The sequence below is a fragment of the Marmota marmota genome, unplaced genomic scaffold (assembly GCF_001458135.2).
Source record: "Marmota marmota marmota unplaced genomic scaffold, marMar, whole genome shotgun sequence".
NCBI classification, from domain to species: domain Eukaryota; kingdom Metazoa; phylum Chordata; class Mammalia; order Rodentia; family Sciuridae; genus Marmota; species Marmota marmota.
This window is the reverse complement of record NW_026000026.1, coordinates 25,107,863-25,127,746: the sequence shown is the minus strand read 5'-3', so window position 1 is coordinate 25,127,746 and position 19,884 is coordinate 25,107,863. Positions and strand designations below refer to the sequence as shown.

At 36.9% G+C, this 19,884-nt stretch overlaps 1 protein-coding gene across 4 annotated transcripts in view; it reads left to right on the top strand.

Moving 5' to 3' along the window:
- The window catches only part of Asxl1 (ASXL transcriptional regulator 1), a 72,430-nt gene that overhangs the window by 4,710 nt on the left and 47,836 nt on the right, over nt 1–19,884 (top strand). For all 4 annotated transcript variants that reach the window (XM_015481723.2, XM_015481731.2, XM_048811117.1 and 1 more), the window contains one exon: nt 1,800–1,908. In XM_015481723.2, the coding sequence (XP_015337209.1) occupies nt 1,800–1,908 (109 nt within the window). The remainder of the gene's footprint in view (nt 1–1,799; nt 1,909–19,884) is intronic.

Below are 19,884 nucleotides of genomic sequence, written 5' to 3'. Positions count from 1 at the left end.
TTTTTTTTTTTTTTTTTTTTTTTAGTACCAGGGATTGAACCCAGGGGCATTTAAACACTGAGCCACATCCCTAGCCCTCTTTTGTTTTATTTTTTTTTTTTATTTTGAGACACCGTCTCACTAATTGTTGTGTAGGGCTTAGCTAAATTGCTGATGCTAGCCCTAAACTGGAGATCTCCTTCCTCAGCCTCTCCAGTTGCTAGGATTATAATCAGGGGCCACCACAACCACCTGTTCCTTTCTTACTCTTGGCTAGTGCTTCTCATTCCATATCACCTTCTACATCTTTGTCAGTCTATGATGGACTGAATGTTTCTGTGTCCTCCCAAAATTTTGATGTCAAAATCTAATTCCCACTATGATTTTCTTTGGAGGTGGCATGTGGAGAGGAGATGAGGTCATGAGGATAGAGACCTCACAAGTGGGATTAGTACCCTCATAAGAAGCTAGAAGGATGAACTGCAGCGCAGTGGTAGAGTTTGTGTTGATTATAAGTAAGGTCCTAGATTAAATCCTCAACACAAATAAAATAAATCTTTATTTACATTACTTTATTTAGTTTACTTCTTTATTACCTTTATTTATTTTTGCGTAATAAATAAAGTGTTGGGGTTTAAACCCATGACCTCACACAAAAGTGTTCTATCATTGAGCTACGTCTCCAACCCTCTTTTTTTTTTTTTTTAAGAAAGAGTGTGTGTGAGAGAGAGAGAGAAATTTTTAATATTTATTTTTTTAGTTTTCGGTGGACACAACATCTTTGTTTGTATTTGGTGCTGAGGATCGAACCCGGGCCGCACGCATGCCAGGCGAGCGCGCTACCGCTTGAGCCACATCCCCAGCCCAAGATTTTTTTTAATTGTTTTTTAACATGCTGGGGAGAGGGATGACAAGGTGAATAGGTGGATCCTATCACTAATGTGCTAGTCCCAAACTTTGTATTAACGGGCATTTATATTTTTAACAGTTTTTCTATTTTAAGTTTTAGTAAGTAGCCACTGTCTTAGTTGTGATTATTTTTGTGAACTACTGTTGTGGCAGGGACCAAGGAACAACTTAATGTGCTCTTTTTAGTTTAATGTTTAAGCATTACTGGGTACTAAATCCATTTGCCTGACTTTTCCTTTTTCAGACAAATTTAAATGATTGCTCTTAAGTAGATGTAGAATAAAATGCAACCGCCTCCTTCCCAACAGAGAAAATGCAAATGAAATACTGTTCCCTGGGGCTGGGGATGTGGCTCAAGCCGTAGCCCGCTTGCCTGGCCTGCACGTCGCGACCCGGGTTGGATCCTCAGCACCACATACAAAGATGTTGTGTCTGCCGAAAACTAAAAAAAAAAAAAATAAATAAATATTAAAAATTCTCTCTCTTTAAAAAAGAAAAGAAATACTGTTCCTTTTGTGTGCATATTAGAAAATATTTAACAGAAAAAAACAAAGGGTATACTTGTTTTATTGGGACAGTGCCATTGATTCTGTGGTCTTTGTGTTGATAATGGTATCTGGCAATTTCTGAGCATATGTAGGTTGAAATTTAGAGGTTAGGAAACTTGGTTTTGTTTTTGATAGTATAATTAACATGTAAGTTTTAAAATTTTATTAAAATATAATTTGAAAAACTTGTGGTTTTCCTGAAATTTCTTGGGGATTTGGTTCATAGTCTCGGAAAGCCCTGTAGATGTTATTTCGGGTATCACATAACATTTCTTATCCCAGATCTCTCTGAGTATGATTGGGTCTTTGATTAGTAGGCCCATGGATTTATATGATCCTCATCCATCCTTTTGTATTTTACAGTGGGACATCCCCTCTTGCGTGCCTCAATGCCATGCTACATTCCAATTCAAGAGGAGGAGAAGGGCTGTTTTTTAAATTGCCTGGCCGAATCAGCCTCTTCACACTCAAGGTAAGTAACATGAAATGTTTTAGTGTAGTGGTTCTCAAGGTTTGATGTGCATAAGAATCACTTGGTAGGTCTGGAATGGGCCCATGAATTTGTTTTTGTTTTTTTTTCTTTTTTTGGTACTGGTGATTGAACCCAGGGGCACTTTACCACTAAGCTACATCCCTAGCCCTTTTTATTTTTTATTTTGAGACAGGGTCTTGCTAAGTTGCTGAGGCTGGCCTTGAACTTGTGATCCTCCTGCCTCAGCCTCTGGGAGTCACTGGGATTACAGGTGTGCGCCACCATGCCCGACTGTGAATTTTGTTTCCCTAATAAGCAGTCCGGTGACACTGATGCTGTTCGTTGTTAATGGCATTTTGGGATATTATAGTGTGTATAGACTATTAGGAATTAAGTCATATTAGCTGTTGTTTCTGTGTTCAGCTTTGCTTGTCTATAGCTCTGTAGATTGGAAGCAATTGAAAGCTAAGTGTGTGTGGGGATAATTGCAAATGTTCCTTAATTAGGATTTTGTTTGTAATAATGTTGTGAAGGATAAATTACTGGGCAGCTAAAGTAATACCTACTCCTTGGAAAATAACTGAAATGTGAACATTAGTATTTACCAAGTGACACTAATTACAATGCAAGAGGTAGAGTTCATAGTAAAGCTTAAGTAGGGCTGAAATGAACATGGTAATTATTTTTCTACCATTTCTGATGTTTCGGCTATCATTTGGACCATGAGTCTGCAAACTTTTTGTGTAAGGGCCAGAAAATAAATATTTTAAGTTTTGTGGGCTATATTGTCTCTGTCATAATTACTCAACCTCTCCATCATAGCAGCAAAGCAGCTGTAGACCTTCCACAAATGAGTGGATCAGGCTGTGTTCTAATAAACAAATGTTTAATTATAGATGTTTGTTTTGTTTACAAAAACAGCTGGTGGACCAGATTTGATTTGGGGCTTAGTTTGCTGACCCTTGATTTAGACATAAGATGATTTGTTGAATGTAGGGAAGATGAAAAAAAAAAAAAAAACAACTTTTTTTTTGAACAGGGGATTCAACCCAGGGGCACTTTACCACTGAGCTATGAAGGAAACATGCTATGAAGGTTAAGCAACGTGAATCAAAGGACATGCTATGAGGCAACATACAATGAATAGGGTCTTGCTAAGTTGCCAAGGCAGTCCTTGAACTTGGGATCCTCCTGTCTCAGCCTCATGAATCATGAATCATGTATCCAACTACATTATAGATATGCACCACTGCATTGAGTGTGGATACTGATTTATTTATTTATTTTGTTACTGGGGATTGAACCCAGGGGTACTTAACCACTGAGCTACATCCCCATTCCCCCCTTCCCGCACTTTAAATTTTATTTTGAGATAGGGTCTCATTAAGTTGCCCCTGCTGGTCTCCAAATTGTGTTCCTCCTGCCTCAGCCTCCTGAATTGCTGGTATATAGGCATGCACCACTATGCTGGCTTACTTTAATTTTAATATGTCTGAATTAACTCCATTTTATGAACCTGCACAGGCTTAGGGATGTTCTGTTTGTCTGCAATCCACGTTGGAAGTATGTTGATTGAAGATGAGCTCAGGACATGACCTTTGTTTCACGTTGCTAACCTTCGTAGCATGTTGCCTGTTGGCCTTGCACATCTGTAAGCATCAGTTTGTCTATATTCGGTTTGGATTAATGGTTTGCTTGTCTGGTTCCTCCAGTTAGACTGTAAACTCAGTGAGGGGATAGACTATATCTTATTTATTTCAGGATCTGTGGTATTAGATGTTTATTTAATGAACGAATTGGTGAGTAATGGCTGCATTCTGATACTTTCTTATCTTTTTGTTTTGATGTGATAAATACTGCTTATAGTTTCAGTGAAACTATTTCTAAATCTGCCTCTGGTGTTTAGCCATCTCTTCCTGTGGCTTCAGTAGAATTTTAATTTGGTTAATTGTGTGTTTTCTCAATGTTTTTGACCTATTAGAAAAGTAGTGTTTGCCGGGCTGGGGATGTGGCTCAGTGGTAGAACGCTCACCTCGCACGTGCGAAACCCTGGGTTCAAACCTTAGCACCACATAAAAATAAATAAAGTATTGTATCCAACTACAACAAATAAATAAATAAATAGAAAAGCAGTATATGCAAATTAACAGAACTCTAAGTATAACAGAAAGTGAAAGTAAACCTATAAAATTCTGCGACCTGTAACCTAAATAATATGTGAAAACAATGAATTGATCATACTTTCTTCACATCTTTGGGTTGTTGGTGCTGAGGATCGAACCCAGGGCTTCACACATGTGAGGCAGGCCCTCTACCACTGAGCTACGTACGGCCCCAGCCCCACATATCTTTGTTTTTTACTTTATTCAGTTAACCCATTTTGTTTCACCATCCCAGATGTGGAATACCCCTAAAAACTTACACTTAGCAACAGATATACCACTTCTGGTAACTTTGAAATAATTAAGTTCCAGAAAAAAAACTTGGAAATTCATGGGTTAATATATATTTGAGCCACTTCCCATATTGATTATATAAATATACTTTCTTCTTTTACAAGGCTTTTGTAAACATTCCAGATTCAGGTTATGAAGAGGTGGTAATTTATTAGTCTCTTGTTAAATACCTCATAAACACCACCCTGTCTCCCAGAAGTTGCACAGGCATTTATTTTATTCAGGAGTATCTAAGAAAGAGTACCAAATAATCAGAACCAGCTGATACCATCTTGATCACCTGAGAATTCAAGTCTGCCCAATAAGCTCCCAAATCAAAGTGATGTTAAGCATTTTTTTTTTTTCCCAATCCTTAAAAAAAAAAAAATTGCAGGCTGGGGATATAGCTCAGCTCAGTTGGTAGAGTGCTTGCCTTGCATGCACAAGGCCCTGGGCTCAATTCCCAGCACCATACACACACAAAAAAAATATTTTGAAAAATTTGAAATCTACAAGAAATTGAAGGAATACTACAGTGAATACACCACCCATCTAGCATTTGCCTAATTGTTACAAGTTTTTCACATTTGCCTTATCCCTCTTCTATATATGTGTGCATTTTTTACAGAATCATTTGAAAATGTTAAGTAAAGACATGGCAGTTCACCTTTAAATATTTTAGAATGTATGTTTTAAGAACAAGGACATTTTCCTGCATAAGCATTAAAAATATAATATATATATATATATAATCCCTATGCAGAATTTTCTCTAATTGTTCCAAAAATATTTATGACTTTAAATCTTGTGTCCAGTTGGGATTCATGCATTACATTTGTTTGTCCAGTCTCTTTAATCTCCTGTAATGTATAAAAATTCCCTTGCTTTCTTTGTCTTACATGGTATTGATATTTTTAAATAATCCAGGCCATTTTTATAGAATTGAATGAATTTTTAAGGAATTAGCAGAGTAGGAATCTTGATTATTTCCAGATTGTGCTTGCGCGCGCGTGCGCGCGCGCGCGCTCGCTCTCTCTCTCTTTCTCTTTCTCTTTATATTATATATATATATATTTATATTATATTTATATTATATATATATATATTTATATTATATAAATATATATTATATAAATATATATTTATATATTTATATAATATATATTTATATAATATATTTATATATTTATATAATATATATTTATATTTATATAATTTATATTATATAATTTATATTATATAATATATTTATATATTTATATAATATAAATATATAAATATATAAATATATATATATATTATATATATATATTTATATTATATAAATATATATATTTATATTATATTTATATTATATATTTATATTATATATATATAATTTTACTGCCTAGATCATGTGAACTGTTTCAGGTTGTGACTCAAAATAATGGAAGTGGTGGGTTGTGGTCTACCAAGGGCTAGTTTGATCAAAATTTTGTCTGTAGTAAGGGACAAAAGACACACTAGTTGGGCTGGGATTGTGGCTCAGTGGTAGAAGGCTTGTCTCACATGTGTGAGGCACTGGTTTGATTCTCAGCACTGCGTATGAATAAATGAATAAAATAAGGTCTATCAACAACTAAAAATATATATTTAAAAATTATTTAAAAAGACATCAGTTATTGAACTCACATTTCTCATTTTTCCTTTTCAAGGATCTCTAGTGATCCTGTGAGATCCTTTGGAATTTTCTTAGCCTAAGTTTTCCCTCATGTATTAAGGAAAAGCTTGTGTGCAGAATGGGTTGGTAGTTTTTTTTTTACGATTTTGAAATTTCTTTTGATGAGCCAGCAAGGTTCAAGTTTTATTTTATGTGATTATGTGATTATGCTACTTATTTGAAAATAAGAAATATTTTTTGAGTTCTGGATACATTTGTGTGCCCTTACTTAGGTTTACCAGAAGTTTACCGATAAGCAGGGAATATTTTGGGGGTATGCTACAGGGTTCCTTCTCTGATAAAAGTTTTTCTGGTATGTTCAACATTTTATATAGAGAAACATGTATTGGTACTTAGTGTTAGACCTGGGATGGATGGAATAGATACATCCATCTCTATTTTGAATTCTGGATTCGAACTGCTTTCCTTAAGCTTTTCCTGATATCATCTGTTAGTGTTGATCATTGCCTAATTAGAGGTAGAATTTATATTGTTTTTTATGCCTGGGATTTCCTGTTGCCATAAAACAATGTGGACTCCTTTATAGTGTTCTGTGTTTTTAGTACTTTAATACTGAAATACTGTGTTTTTGTTTGTGACTCTGGTTTTATCACTGATGAATTTTAACTTTAAGAGTAGTGAATGGTCATTCCAGCACTCACTTTCAGGCATATCTGCAATCATCTCATTCCATTTTGTTATGAAATGAGGCTCAGAGAAAGTTGTCACTTAAAGCTATTACCATTTATTTATACCTCATCTGTTGATAAGAGAGCTAGTTCAGCTTTTAAGATCTTTTCTTCTCAGTTAGAAAGCTCAGTTGAAAATGTATAGACTACCTAAAGTATTAGAAAACAAGTTTGTAAAAGAAATAGAGACTACATTTGATGTATCCTTACATTAAAACCAACAGTTTGCAAATAAAGGAAAAAGCAAAGGGAGAAGTGAGGAAATAATTGTTGAATTCTTCCAATTAATTTTTATGCACAACTCCTGCACTTGCCAGCAGTTTTCTAACTATTTATATCACCATTAAATACTGAGAACGAGGAAAGGCAAAAGCTCAGATTTAGATAGAGCCTGTTATTTGAAGGTAAATAGCAGAATCCATTTGATATTTGACAGGTACACAGCAAACAGTGGCCTTTTGTCTCTTTAAAATGCAAATTAGGCTGAGTGTTGTAGCATAGACTTGTAATCCCAGCAGCTCTGGAGGCTGAGAAAGGAGAGAGGATCACAAGTTCAAAGCCAGGTTTAGCAATTTAGTGAGACCCTTTCTCAAAATAAACTGGGGATAGGTCTCAGTGGTTAAGTAACCCTGAGTTAAATCCCTGGGACCAAAAAAAAAAGAAAGTTTAAAATGCAAATTAAATCATGTCACTCTCTTGCTTGGTCCTTGCCTATTTCTCTAAATTATTCTCTTTGCATTTTCTTGTGGTCTTTGAATATCTTTTAGCTTATGGTCTGTTTCTCAAACACCTCAGACTTCAGGATACACTTCAGGGTCATTGCACTTGGTAGTCCTGTTGCCTGGAAAACTGGTAACTTGGCATTTGGGTTTCTGTCCAACAGTGTTTTCAGTGATGCTTTCACTATGTGTTATCTTTTTGTCACTGGGACAAAATACCTAAGAAGGAGGAAAAATTTATTTTGGTTTATGGTTTTGGTTCATGATTGACTGGCTCCATTGCTTTGTGTCTGAGTCAAGGCAAAACATCATAGTAGGTGGTGGAGGAAAGCTGGGAAGCAGAGAGTGAGCAAAAATATACCCTTCTAGGACATGTCCCCAGTGACCCACTTTCTCTATGTAGGTCCCACCTCCCCAATAGTGGCATCATTTTACAATTTTGTTAATGAGTTAATCCACTGATAAGGTTAGAGCCCTCTTGGATCCAATTGCTTTCTGAAAGTCCCATCTCTGAACATTGCTGTACTAGGGACCAAGCCTTCAACATATGAACCTTTGGGAGACAGTCTAGATCCAAACCCTAACAAACTACTAATCTAATTTCACAGCATCATCATCATCATTTTTTTTTCTTTTGTGGTGCTGGGGATTGAACCCAAGGCCTTGTGCATGCAAGGCAAGCACTCTACCAACTGAACTATATCCCCAGCTTCTAATTCCACAGCATTATAATAGTTTTAGTTTTTTTGTTTCATAGCCCTATTAGTATCCCAAATTACCTTGACTGTTTCATTTGATTACTTATCATTGGCATCCTACTATTAGATGCTATGTAAGTGCAGGGACTTTGTTTTTTCACAGTAGCTTATGTCATGTCTGGCACACAATAGTTACTTAATAAATATCGACTAAATGAAAATATGGTGTTACCAAAATGTTAAGCCAGCTCATTCTCATTTTCATCTTGCTTTCATATCAGTTTTGTTATAGAATGTGTATGTTTTGGGTTATTTTTTTTCTCTTGCTTGGCAAGTTAATATCTAAGAGTGCAGTTCTACATAAATCTGTGAAAGAATCTGCTGACTTTAGAAATCTTTCTTTCTCAGGCTATGGCTATAATCTGGTTCCTTTTAATTGCTGAAGGGAAAAAAAAACAGCCATTGGGAAGTTTAAAAATTTTAGGTATTTTGTTTGTTTATTTTTGGTGCCAGGGATTTAACCCAGGGGTGCTTACCCATTGAGCCATATCCCTGGCCCTTTTTAATTTTGAGACAGGGTCTCGCTAAGTTACTTAGGGCCTTAGTTGCTGAGGCTGGCTTTGAATTTGCAATCCTTCTTCCTCATCCTCCGCAGATGCTGGATTACAGGTGTGGGCCACCACACCTGGCTAGGTATATAAAATATATTATTCCTTTTAGAGTTTTGAATTTTTAAAAAAATATTTTTTAGTTGTATATGGATTTTTTATTTTACTTATTTATATGCAGTGTGAGGATCGAACCCAGGGCCTCACATATGCCAGCAAGTGTAATATCACTGAGCCACAACTCCAGCCTCAAAAGTTCTGAATTTTAATCACTTCTTTTCTCTCTCTCTCTTTTTTTTTTTTTTTTTTTTGGCCAGATGTCCCTAGGGGATGGAACCTAGGATCATTCTAACTCTTGAGCTACCACACAGCCCTTTTTAAAATTTTATTTTTGAGGCAGGGTTCTTGCTATATTGCTGAAGCTGGCCTCAAACTTATGATCTTCCTGCCTCAGCCTCCCCAAATAGCTAGGATTACAGGCGTGTCCCACCACACCAAGCTGAACTTTAATCATCTTGTCAAAAAATTAAAAAAAAATAAAAAATAAAGAAGTTTTACTTTGAATTAATAGTTTTAAGTAATGTCTTCTGGAGTGTATGTAGAGCTTATTTTTTATTTTTTTGCGGTGCTGGTGGGGATTGAACCCAGGGCTTTGTGCATGCAAGGCAAGCACTCTACCAAGTAAGCTATATCCCTAGCCCTAGAGCTTATATATTTGTAATGTTTAGAGTCCTAGAATGTTAGTGGTGGAGGAAATCTTAAGTCATCCAGTCCATTTTAATTTTACAGATAGAATACTGAGCAAATGATAGATTAAATGATTTATCTGTGACCATTTTTTGTGTGTGTGTGAGAAATCATGAGGGTGAGGTGGCACTAGAACCCTAGGAACCTTCAAGTTTGATTTCTTTTTGTTGTGTCAATTTGGAATAAAAAGTTTGTCTTCAGGTTTTCATCTTTTGAAGTATCTTATCATTGTCAAGCAGAAGTAGCTTTTGGGGTCCTTAAATCTTTTATAATGCCTGGTTGATTTGAATTTCTAAGCTGTTCACAAATTGGCATTTTTGTTGGCTCTCCTCCCCTTCTGTGCCAGAATGAGTGATACATGGTGGGGCTAAGAGCACAGGAATAGGAGTCAAGGTCTGGGTTCCAGCACAGTACCTCATGTGTCATTGGATATCTCCATTTACACTTCTTGTCTCCAATACTGCAGAGTTAAAATTGTTCATTTAAAAAAGTACAAAACCCTTTTATCTCATGAAATGGAAATTTAAATTATAAGTAATGACTGTGAAATTGTTGTGGTGGATACAAGCATGAGAGTTCAGCTTTATGTCTCTTCTGGTTCTGCCATCCCCATTCCCCAAGCACCTAAGCCGCCATCTTTGGATCTCGAAGCTCTATTGAAAACCTCCTAGGCTAAAAATGGTTAGAGACGTTCCCATATTCCCAGTTTAGCATCTAAACTGTTTTGTGTGAAAAGTAAGGCATCAATGGATATTTTCTTTCCAGTTCTTTTGTAATACATTTGGCATTTACTGAAGGCTGACTCTTTTATTATAAACCCTGTTCCACTTGTTGGTGTTGGAGGTCTGTACAGAATGCCAGTTAGTATAGCAACACCTTTTGCTCTAGTTAATCGCAGAAGCAGTTTGTCTTTGGAAGCTTGGACCCTCATTTGGTAAGAAGTCCCTTACCTGTTTGAGTAATGCTCAAGGTACATTTGGATCTGCCTTTCAAAGAAGATGTATTCTATTTTCAGAATTCCCAGCCATATCAGAGAGAAGAGTGAACTTTATTGTTTTAGAGCTCTGGAACAGTATGGTTTTAGGCCTAAAAATGAGTTTCCTTTTGTCCTTCTACCTCCTGATGTCGTGAGCCCTCTGGGAACAAAATGATGAAGCACTGAAATGATTTTGTGGTGGCCCAAGGGAAAGGGGCAGGGTGATAATTTCAGGGTTGCTAAAGTGACTTTTTTTTTTTTTTTTGGTGGGGAGGGGAGGGTACCAGGGATTGAACTCAGGGGCACTCAACCATTGAGCCACACCCCCAACCCTATTTCGCATTTTATTTAGAGACAGAGTCTCCCTGAGTTGCTTAGCTACTCGTTTTTTGCTAAGGCTGCCTTTGAACTTGCGATTCTCCTGCCTCAGCCTCCCAAGCCGTTGGGATTACAGGTGTGTGCCACCACGCTGGCTATTTTTAAAATAAAATGGTCATATACACTTTTTTTAAGTGTGATTTTTAAAGCACCAGGATTCTAGGGAGAAGTTTAACTTTATTAAAAGTTATTATCAAAATATTTACTTATTTTTATGTAGGGAAAAAGATGTGCAAATTATTGCACCATATTCTAGGCTTCCTTGGTATTGTGTTTGAAAAAACGTTTAAGCTATTCTTTGTGTTAGCCAGTGTAGAAACTGCATATGATGTTTCAGTTCTTCAGATCAGACTTTAGGGAGAGGTATCTGAGGACTTTCTTTTTAGTCTAAGAAAGTTGTTTCTTCTAGCTTAGCTAAATCTGAAGAAAAGCTGGGGACTGATATTTAATTGAGTGCTAGCCATATTTCAGACAGGTGTAGTGGTCTTCGTAGTGCTTCTCTTGAAGCATAAATGTTTCCAACTCCTGTACTAAAGAGAAACTGGCCTGAAAAGCTTAAGTGGTACGAATTCATATTTTTAGTCATTTGAGAGATTAACACATGGAGGACAGGTTAGGAGGTCAAAGTAACAGGTTTGAGTTTGTCTTGAAAAGTTTGAGAAGCATGCTCATGCTCAAGGTTCAGAAAGCATAACTTTACTTACATCTTTGTACATCATGAAACAGGAGAGGAATAAGCAAAAAGATGTATATTTTCTTTTGAGATGCTTTCTTGATTCACTGGTAAAAAATGGGCTTTAAGTGTCAACTAATCCTTCTATTTTAGTCTTTTTAAAAAACACTTTTTAGTTATACATGGACACAATATCTTTATTTTGTTTATCTATTGTTATGTGGTGCTAAGGATCGAACCCAGTGCCTCATACCTCAGAGGCAAGTGCTCCACAACTGAGCTACAACCCCAGCCCTCCTTTTTTTAAAAAAAAAAAAAATTTGTTTTTAGTTGTTGATGGACCATTATTTTGTTTACTTATTTATATACAGTGCCAAGAATTTAACCCAGTTTCTCACACGTGCTAGGCAAGCACTCTAATGCTGAGCTACAACTTTAGCCCCTAGTCTTCTCTTTTGAGATATATATGACTCTTCATGCCAGTTTTTCTTTGGAAAGATGTATGTCACGACAATTTACTTTTGAAACGTTTGCTTTTTTTTTTTTTTTCTTGGTCTGTATTTCCAGTGCCACCATCAGAGCCTATCTTATCTTATTACTCAGTAGCTCCTGTGTGATCTGTTGCTTTTACTTTGTTCCCTTTTAAGCTTCTTTGTATTCCACTCAGCAGCTGGAAGGTTTTCTTTCAAAGCACAATTTGATCGTGACATTTTTTTGTTTGGTACTTGTCAGTGGTTTCCCATGGCATTTATTAAAAAAAAAAAAAATCTAAACCTTGCTTGACCACCCTTTTCTTTCAGTTGACTTCCTTAATTAACTTACTTCCAGTTTTAGGGTTTGGCATTGCAGACTTCCACTTTTTGCCTGTCTTGAATCTCAACTTCAGGACTGACAATTTATATCATTTCTTCAGAGGAGCTTTCTCTTATCTCTAAATAATATTTTCCTGTTGTGTCTAAACTTCTTATCATTTATAAGTATATAATTACACATGCAATTTGAGTGATTGTCTTATGTTTCTCCTAACTAGGCCTTCGAGACAGAGTATCTGTATTTTGACTTGGCTATATCTCTACCATCTTTTATAGAAGGTGCTTAGTAAATGGTTATTGAATAAACGCAGTGGAAAAACACATAGAGGAAAGATTGCTATCACAGCAAGTTAAAACAAACCATTGAATTGGTTCAGGATAGAAATGTTTAGACTTTTTTTTTTTTGAGAGAGATTTTTTTTTTAATATTTATTTCTTAGTTTTCGGTGGACACAACATCTTTGTTTGTATATGGTGCTGAGGATCGAACCCGGGCCGCACGCATGCCAGGCGAGCATGCTACCACTTGAGCCACATCCCCAACCCCAAGAAATGTTTAGTTTTAAGATGAAGTTGTATAGTATGGATTGTTTATTAGGATCATTTTTTCATGAAATAGAGTATGGAGTGTTTGAAAACCCTGAAATATATTTTTTTAATCTTAAAAATTAATTTTTAGTGTTGCTTTTGAGTGCCATATTGATTACTGAATTTTTTTTTTTTTTTTGGTGGGGGCGGGTACTGGGGATTTAACCAAGCCAGGGTACTATACCATTGAGGTACAGCCCCAGTTTTTCTTGAGACAGTGTCTCACTAAGTTGCTTAGGGCCTCTGTTTTAGTCAGCTATTTTACCGCTGTGACTAAAGGACCCGAAGAGAACAATTTTAGGGAAGAAAAGTTTATTTGAGAGTTCAGGGTTTCAGAGGTCTTAGTCAATAGAATGCTGTCTCCATTCCTCAGGGTTCAAGGTGAGGCAGAACATCATGGCAGAAGAGTGTGGCAGAGGAAAGCAGCTCACATGATGATCCAGAAGCAAAGAGGGGTCTCCATTTGCCAGATACAAATATATACCCCAAAGCCATGCCTCCCAATTTCCACCTCCTCCAGCCATATCCTACCACTTCAGTTACCACTCAGTTAATCTCTGTCATGGGATTAATTCACTGATTGGGTTAAGACTCTCAAATCCAACTATTTCTCCTCTGAACCCTTCTTGCATTGTCTCACACATCGGCTTTTGGGGGGCACTTCACATCCAAACCATAACAGTCTTGGTAAGTTGCTGAGACTAGCTTTGAATGAGTGATCCTCCTACCTCAGTCTCTCAAGATGTGGGGATTACAGGTGTGTGCCACTGTGCCTGGCTTGCTTCCCAATCTTTTGTATGTTTCTTTTCCTGCTCCCCTTTCCTGTTTTTTCTTCTAGACAACTTTTAAAATCTTTTCCATGATTATGTACATTGGTGTGGGTGTTGATTGACTCACTATACAATTTGGGTTAGGGATTTGTGTTCTCTGGTCTAGGAAATAATTTTTTACATTTTTTTCTGGGTGGCCGATACCTAGCTGTTTTTTGTTTTTTATTTAATTTTTTGGTTGTATATGGACACAATACCTTTGTTTCTTTTTTTTATTTTTATGTGGTGCTTTTTGAGGATCAAACCCAGGGCCTCACATGTGCTGGGCAAGTGCTCTACCACTGAGCCACAACCCCAGCTCCCCTAGATGTTTTTTTTTTTCTTTTGATTCTATCAATATTTAACCTTACGTTAGAAATCTTTTATAACACAAAAATTTTAAATATGATTTAAAATTATGTAGCTCATGCTTTTTTGTGCCTTGTTTCGTTATTTTTAAAAAAATTTTTATTTTAATTAGTTATACATGATAGCAGAATGCATTTTGAATCATTGTACACAAATGGAGCCCAGCTTTTCATTTTTCTGGTTATATATGAGGTAGAGTCACACCACATGTGCAGTCATATATGTACCTAGGGTAATGATGTTCATTTCATTCCGCCATCTTTTCTACCCCCATGTTCCCTCCCTCTCCCTCCCTCCCCTTTACCTAAGTTTCAAAGTTCCTCTATTCTCCCCATGTCCCCCACCCCCACCTCCATTATGGGTCAGCATCCATTTATCAGAGAAAACATTCAGCTTTTGGCTTTTGGGGATTTTTTACTTTGCTTAGCATCATGATATTCTCCAACTCCATCCATTTATCTGCAAATGCCATCATTTCATTCTCATTTAGTGCTGTGTACTATTCTATTCTGTATATATACCGCATTTTTTTTTATCCATTCATTGATTAAAGGGCATCTAGGTTGCTTCTACAGTTTAGCAATTGTGAATTGTGCTGCTATAAACATTGATGCAGCTGTGTTACTGTAGTGTGCTGATTTTAAGTCTTTGGGTATAGACCGAGGAGTGGGATAGCTGGGTCAAATGGTGATTCCATTCCCAGTTTTCTGAGAAATCTCCATTCTGCTTTCCAGATTAGCTGCACCGTTTTGCAGATCCAGCAGCAATGAATGAGTGTACCTTCCCCCCCATCCTTGCCAGCACTTATTGTTGCTTGTATTCTTGAAAACTACCATTCTGACAAGAGTGATATGAAATCTTGGAGTAGTTTTGATTTGCTGTGCCTTGTTTCTTTCACATCTCAGTCTTACTCAAGTGTTGGTGATCCTTGGTTGAGGATTAAGCTTAAGAGAGTTAGGCTGTTACTGGTTGAAAATTCAGTGCATTGTGGTTTTGTGGCCTTACTTGTCTATTGCAGAAGTGGGGAAGTGGTTGCTTTTTAGATGCTTGGTGCTGGAGTAAAAGTATCTTACTTCTATTGCAGACTGTTAACAATCTCCCATGTTTTCAACCTTTATCCCCTATACCTCATCCTTGTCTGTCCTGGTCTCTGGTTTGGGTTTTGAACTTGTCTGCAGCCTGGGGATCAGTGGTGGAAGGCATATATCTACTTGGTTCTTTTCAGGATTTCAGATTGCAGTACTTAGATCTATTGTTTGCTTTTTTTTTTTTTTTTTAAAGAGAGAGTGAGAGAGATAGAGAGAGAGAGAATTTTTTTAATATTTATTAATTTTTAGTATTTGGTGGACACAACATCTTTTTTTTTGTATGTGGTGCTGAGGATCGAACCCGGGCCGCACGCATGCCAGGCGAGCGCGCTACCGCTTGAGCCACATCCCAGCCCCCTATTGTTTGCTTTTAACTTTTTCTCTTTTGCTTCTCCATCTGTCATCAAAGACTTTCAAGGTATATTGCAACCCTGGATATTCCTCTTAGATCATCAGACTTGTATATCCAGTTACTTTCTCAGTGTCTCTCTTTGAATATGTAATGGTATCTCAGAATTATACAAAACCAATCTCTTTTTTTAAAAAAACCCTAAATGTTTTCTTGTTTTGGTTATATAAATAAATGGGAACTCCACCTTTTTTTTCCCCCCTAAGGAAAGTAAAAGAACACACAAAACTTATTACATGCATAAAGCATGGGAGTACTAGACTCCAAACTCCAGTTTAAGTTGCTTAGATCAGAAACCTTGGTACCATCAACCTACTCCCTCTGACACTATACTATTTTAAGCCACTATAATCTCTTTCCTAAATTACTGTAGTCTTCTTGGTTTCTTTCTTGACACTCTCTTCAAATACTGTCATTCAGATCATGTCACTACTCAAACCCCTCCACCAGCATCCATAGAGTGGCTTGCAATGCCATTATTTCATCTGTCTCCCAGCCCCTTTGACCTCGCTCTCTTCCCCTGGTTCATTCAGTTCTTTAAATGCCCTGGCCTTTTAGTGATCTTTGTGCATGCTAGTAACTATTCCTCTCAGGGATTTTGCCATTGCTGTTTCATATGAAATGCCTTTCTCTCAAATACCTTACCTGCATGACTTAATTCCAAACCTCTTTCAAGTCTTTGCTCAAAGTGTACCCTGTCCCCTCCATATCCACATGGTGTGCTTTAAAAAATATTATTTAATGAAATACGTCATACTTTGGGGTGTGTGCTGTCTTGTGTGATTTCATGGCATGTCCTTTTTACATTTAGTGCATTTGGTTGTTTCTGGTTCTTTTTTTTTTTTTTAATATTTATGTTTTAGCTTTAGGTGGACACAATATCTTTTATTTTTATGTGGTGCTGAGGATCGAACCCAGTGCCTCACCCATGCCAGGTGAGCGCGCTACTACTTGAGCCACGTCCCCAGCCCCCCCTTTTTTTTAATATTGTTTTAATTGTAGTTGTACATAATACCTTTATTTTATTTATTTTTATGTGGTGCTGAGGATTGAACCCCTGCCTCACATGTGCTAGGCAAGTGCTCTACCACTGAGCCACAACCCCAGCCCCTGTTTCTGGTTCTTGATATAACTGACAGTGCTGCATTGAGTGCTTGTCTTCTGGTGCATTTATTAACTTCTCCAGGGGGTGTATGTTGCTGGGAATGGGACTGAGAAGTAGTTTTTGCCCTGATTGTCACTACTCTGTAGTCCAGCTTGTTTTCTAAATGATTGTATAGATTTATACTCTTATTAGTAGTATATGAGAATTCTGTTGTTTCATATACTGAGTATGGAGGGTGTAAAATAGTTATCTTGTTTTTTCCCTTTTTTAAGTTGCCACAGTTTATATACTGAAAAATTCATTCTTTTTAGTGTATAAGTTTACTGCCTATGAGTTTTTTAAATCAATTTGATTCTTCCTTTCTTTTTTTAAAAAAATTTACTTATTCTAATTTATTACATATGACAGCAGAATGCAGTTCAATTCATATTACACATATAGAGCACAATTTTTCATGTCTCTGGTTGTATTTCCCTCCATTTTTTAATTGATGCATTACAGCTATAAATAATGGTGGAATTTGTTGTTATATATTTGTACACATACACGGTATAACAATGTGATTTGGCCAATATCATTCCCCAGTATTTCCCCCTTTCCTTCCCCTGGGCCCTTTCCTCTGTTCCACTAATCTCTCTTCTTTGATTTTCGCTGCCTTTCTTTTTCTTCTCTAGCTTTCACATGTGAAAGAGAACATAATAAGCCTTGGCTTATTTTGCTTAACATAATGTTCTCAAGTTCCATCCATTTTCCTGCAAATTACATTATTTCATTTTTCTTTATAGATGAATAAAACTCCTTTGTGCATATATACCACATTTTCTTTATCTATTCATCTTTATCATAAGTACCCAGGCTGGTTCCATAATTTAGCTATTGTGAATTGTGCTGCACAGATGGGTCAAATGGTGGTTCCATATCTGATCTCTTTTTCCGCCCCCCCCAAATATATTTTTTTAGTTGTTGATGGACCTTTATTTTCTTTGTTTATATGTGATGCTGATAATTGAACCCAGTGCGTCACACATGCTAGGCAAGTGCTCCATCACTAAGCCACAACCCCAGCCCGCACTATGCCTAGTCTTTGGAGAAGCCTCCATACTGATTTCCTTATTGGTTTTGTTTACAATCCTACCAGCAGTGTGCACATCTTCTCCAGCATTTATTATTGTCCTATTCTTGATGACTGCCATTCTGACTTGTGTGAGATGAGATCTTTGTGTAGTTTTGCTTTGCATTTCCCTAATTGCTAATGTTGTTCAAAAAATTTTTTTGACACGTTTGTTGACCTTTTGCATTCTTTTGAGAAATGTTTATTGGGATATATTTGTCTCATTTGATTACTTTAGTTCAAATTTGTTTTGACATTTATTTATTTTTAAATGAACTTAGGCTGGGCTAGTTAAGCCTTACTAGCCAAATTAGAATTGTATGCAACTTTTTTTTTTTTTGGCGGTGCTAGGGATTGAACCCAGGGCCTTGTGCATGCAAGGCAAGCATTCTAACAACTGAGCTATAACCCCAGCCCAAAATTGTATGCAACTTTTATTCTTATGGTGCTGGAAATTGAACCCAAGGCCTTGTTCATGGTAGATAAGTGCTCTACCACTGAGCTACACACCCAGCCCCTTATTTGATATTTTAGCAGTGCAGTTTAAATGTATGCTGTATATGACTTGAATGCAATTAGGATGATAAATGATGGTGCTAGCATACTTCCTCTTCCCCTTGAAAATTCAGCTGTACATTTATTAAAGTAAAATCCACCATATTTGGTGTATAATCTTGTGTTTTGACCAACATAGAGATAAATACCATCATAATTCCATCACCCTGTAGTTCCATTATCCCAAATATCTGTCCATGTAATTCTTTGTTTTTATTTGTCTTTTTAAAATATTTTTTAGATGTTAATGAGCTTTATTTTATTAATTTATTTGTGGTACTGAGAATTGAACTCCTTGCCTCACACATGCTAGGCAATTGCTGTACCACTGAGCCACAACCCTAGCCCTTAGAGTGTGTTTTGACATGTTATACCCACATGGAGTATAACTTCTCATTCTTGTGGGCTGTACATGATATGGAGTAACACTGGTTGTGTTTTCATATGTGAACATAGGAAAGTTATGTCCAATTCATTCTACTGTCTTTCCTAGTCTCATCCCGTCCCCTCATTTTTCTTTCCCTTCATTCTCCTTTCTCTAATCCAATGAACTTTTATTATTCTTTTTCTTTTGGTACTGGGGATTGATCCCAGAGGTACTAACCAGTGAGCCACATCCCCCGCCCTTTTTTGTATTTTCTTCAGAGGCAGGGTCTCACTGTGTTACTTAGGGCCTTGCTTTTTGTTGAGACTGGCTTTGAACTTGCAGTCCTCTTGCCTCATCCCCTCAAGCTGCTGAGATTACAGTTGTATGCCACAGTGTCTGGCAGAGCTGCTATCTTCCCCCATCCCTTGTTGTGTGTTAGCATCTGCATATCAGAGAGAATAGTTGGCCTTTTGTTTTTTTGAGATTGTCTTATTATTTCACTTAGCATAATACTCTCCATTACCATCCATTTGCCAGCGAATGCCATAACTTCTTTCTTCTTTATGGCTGAGTATTATTCCATTGTGAATATTTGACCATATTTTCTTTATCCATTCCTCTGTTGAAGGGGACCTGTGTTGGTTACATAGATTAGTTATTGTAAATTGAGTCGCTATAAACATTGATGTGGGTGGGCATGGTGGCAAATGCCTGTAATCCCAGTAGCTGGGGAGACTGAGACAGGAGGATCGCAGGTTCAAAGCCAGTCTCAGCAGCGAGATGCTAAGCTACTCAGTGAGCCTCTGTAAATAAAATAAAAAATAGGGCTGGGAATGCTGCTCAGTGGTTGAGTGCCCCTGAGTTCATTCCCAGGCACCCGCCCCGTGCTGCCAAAGAAAATAAATAATTGATGTGGCTGCATCACTGTAGTATGCCGATTTTAAGTCCTTTGGGTATAAATGGAGAAGTGGGATAGCTGGTTCAAATGGTGGTTTCATTCCAAGTTTTCTGAAGAATTTCCAGTACTGCTTTCCTGAGTGGTTGCACCAATTTGCAGTCCCACCATGTACTTCTGTAGTCATCCTCACTTCCCATCCCCATCCTCACTGATTTTTTTTTTTTTTTTTTTTTTTTTTTTTTT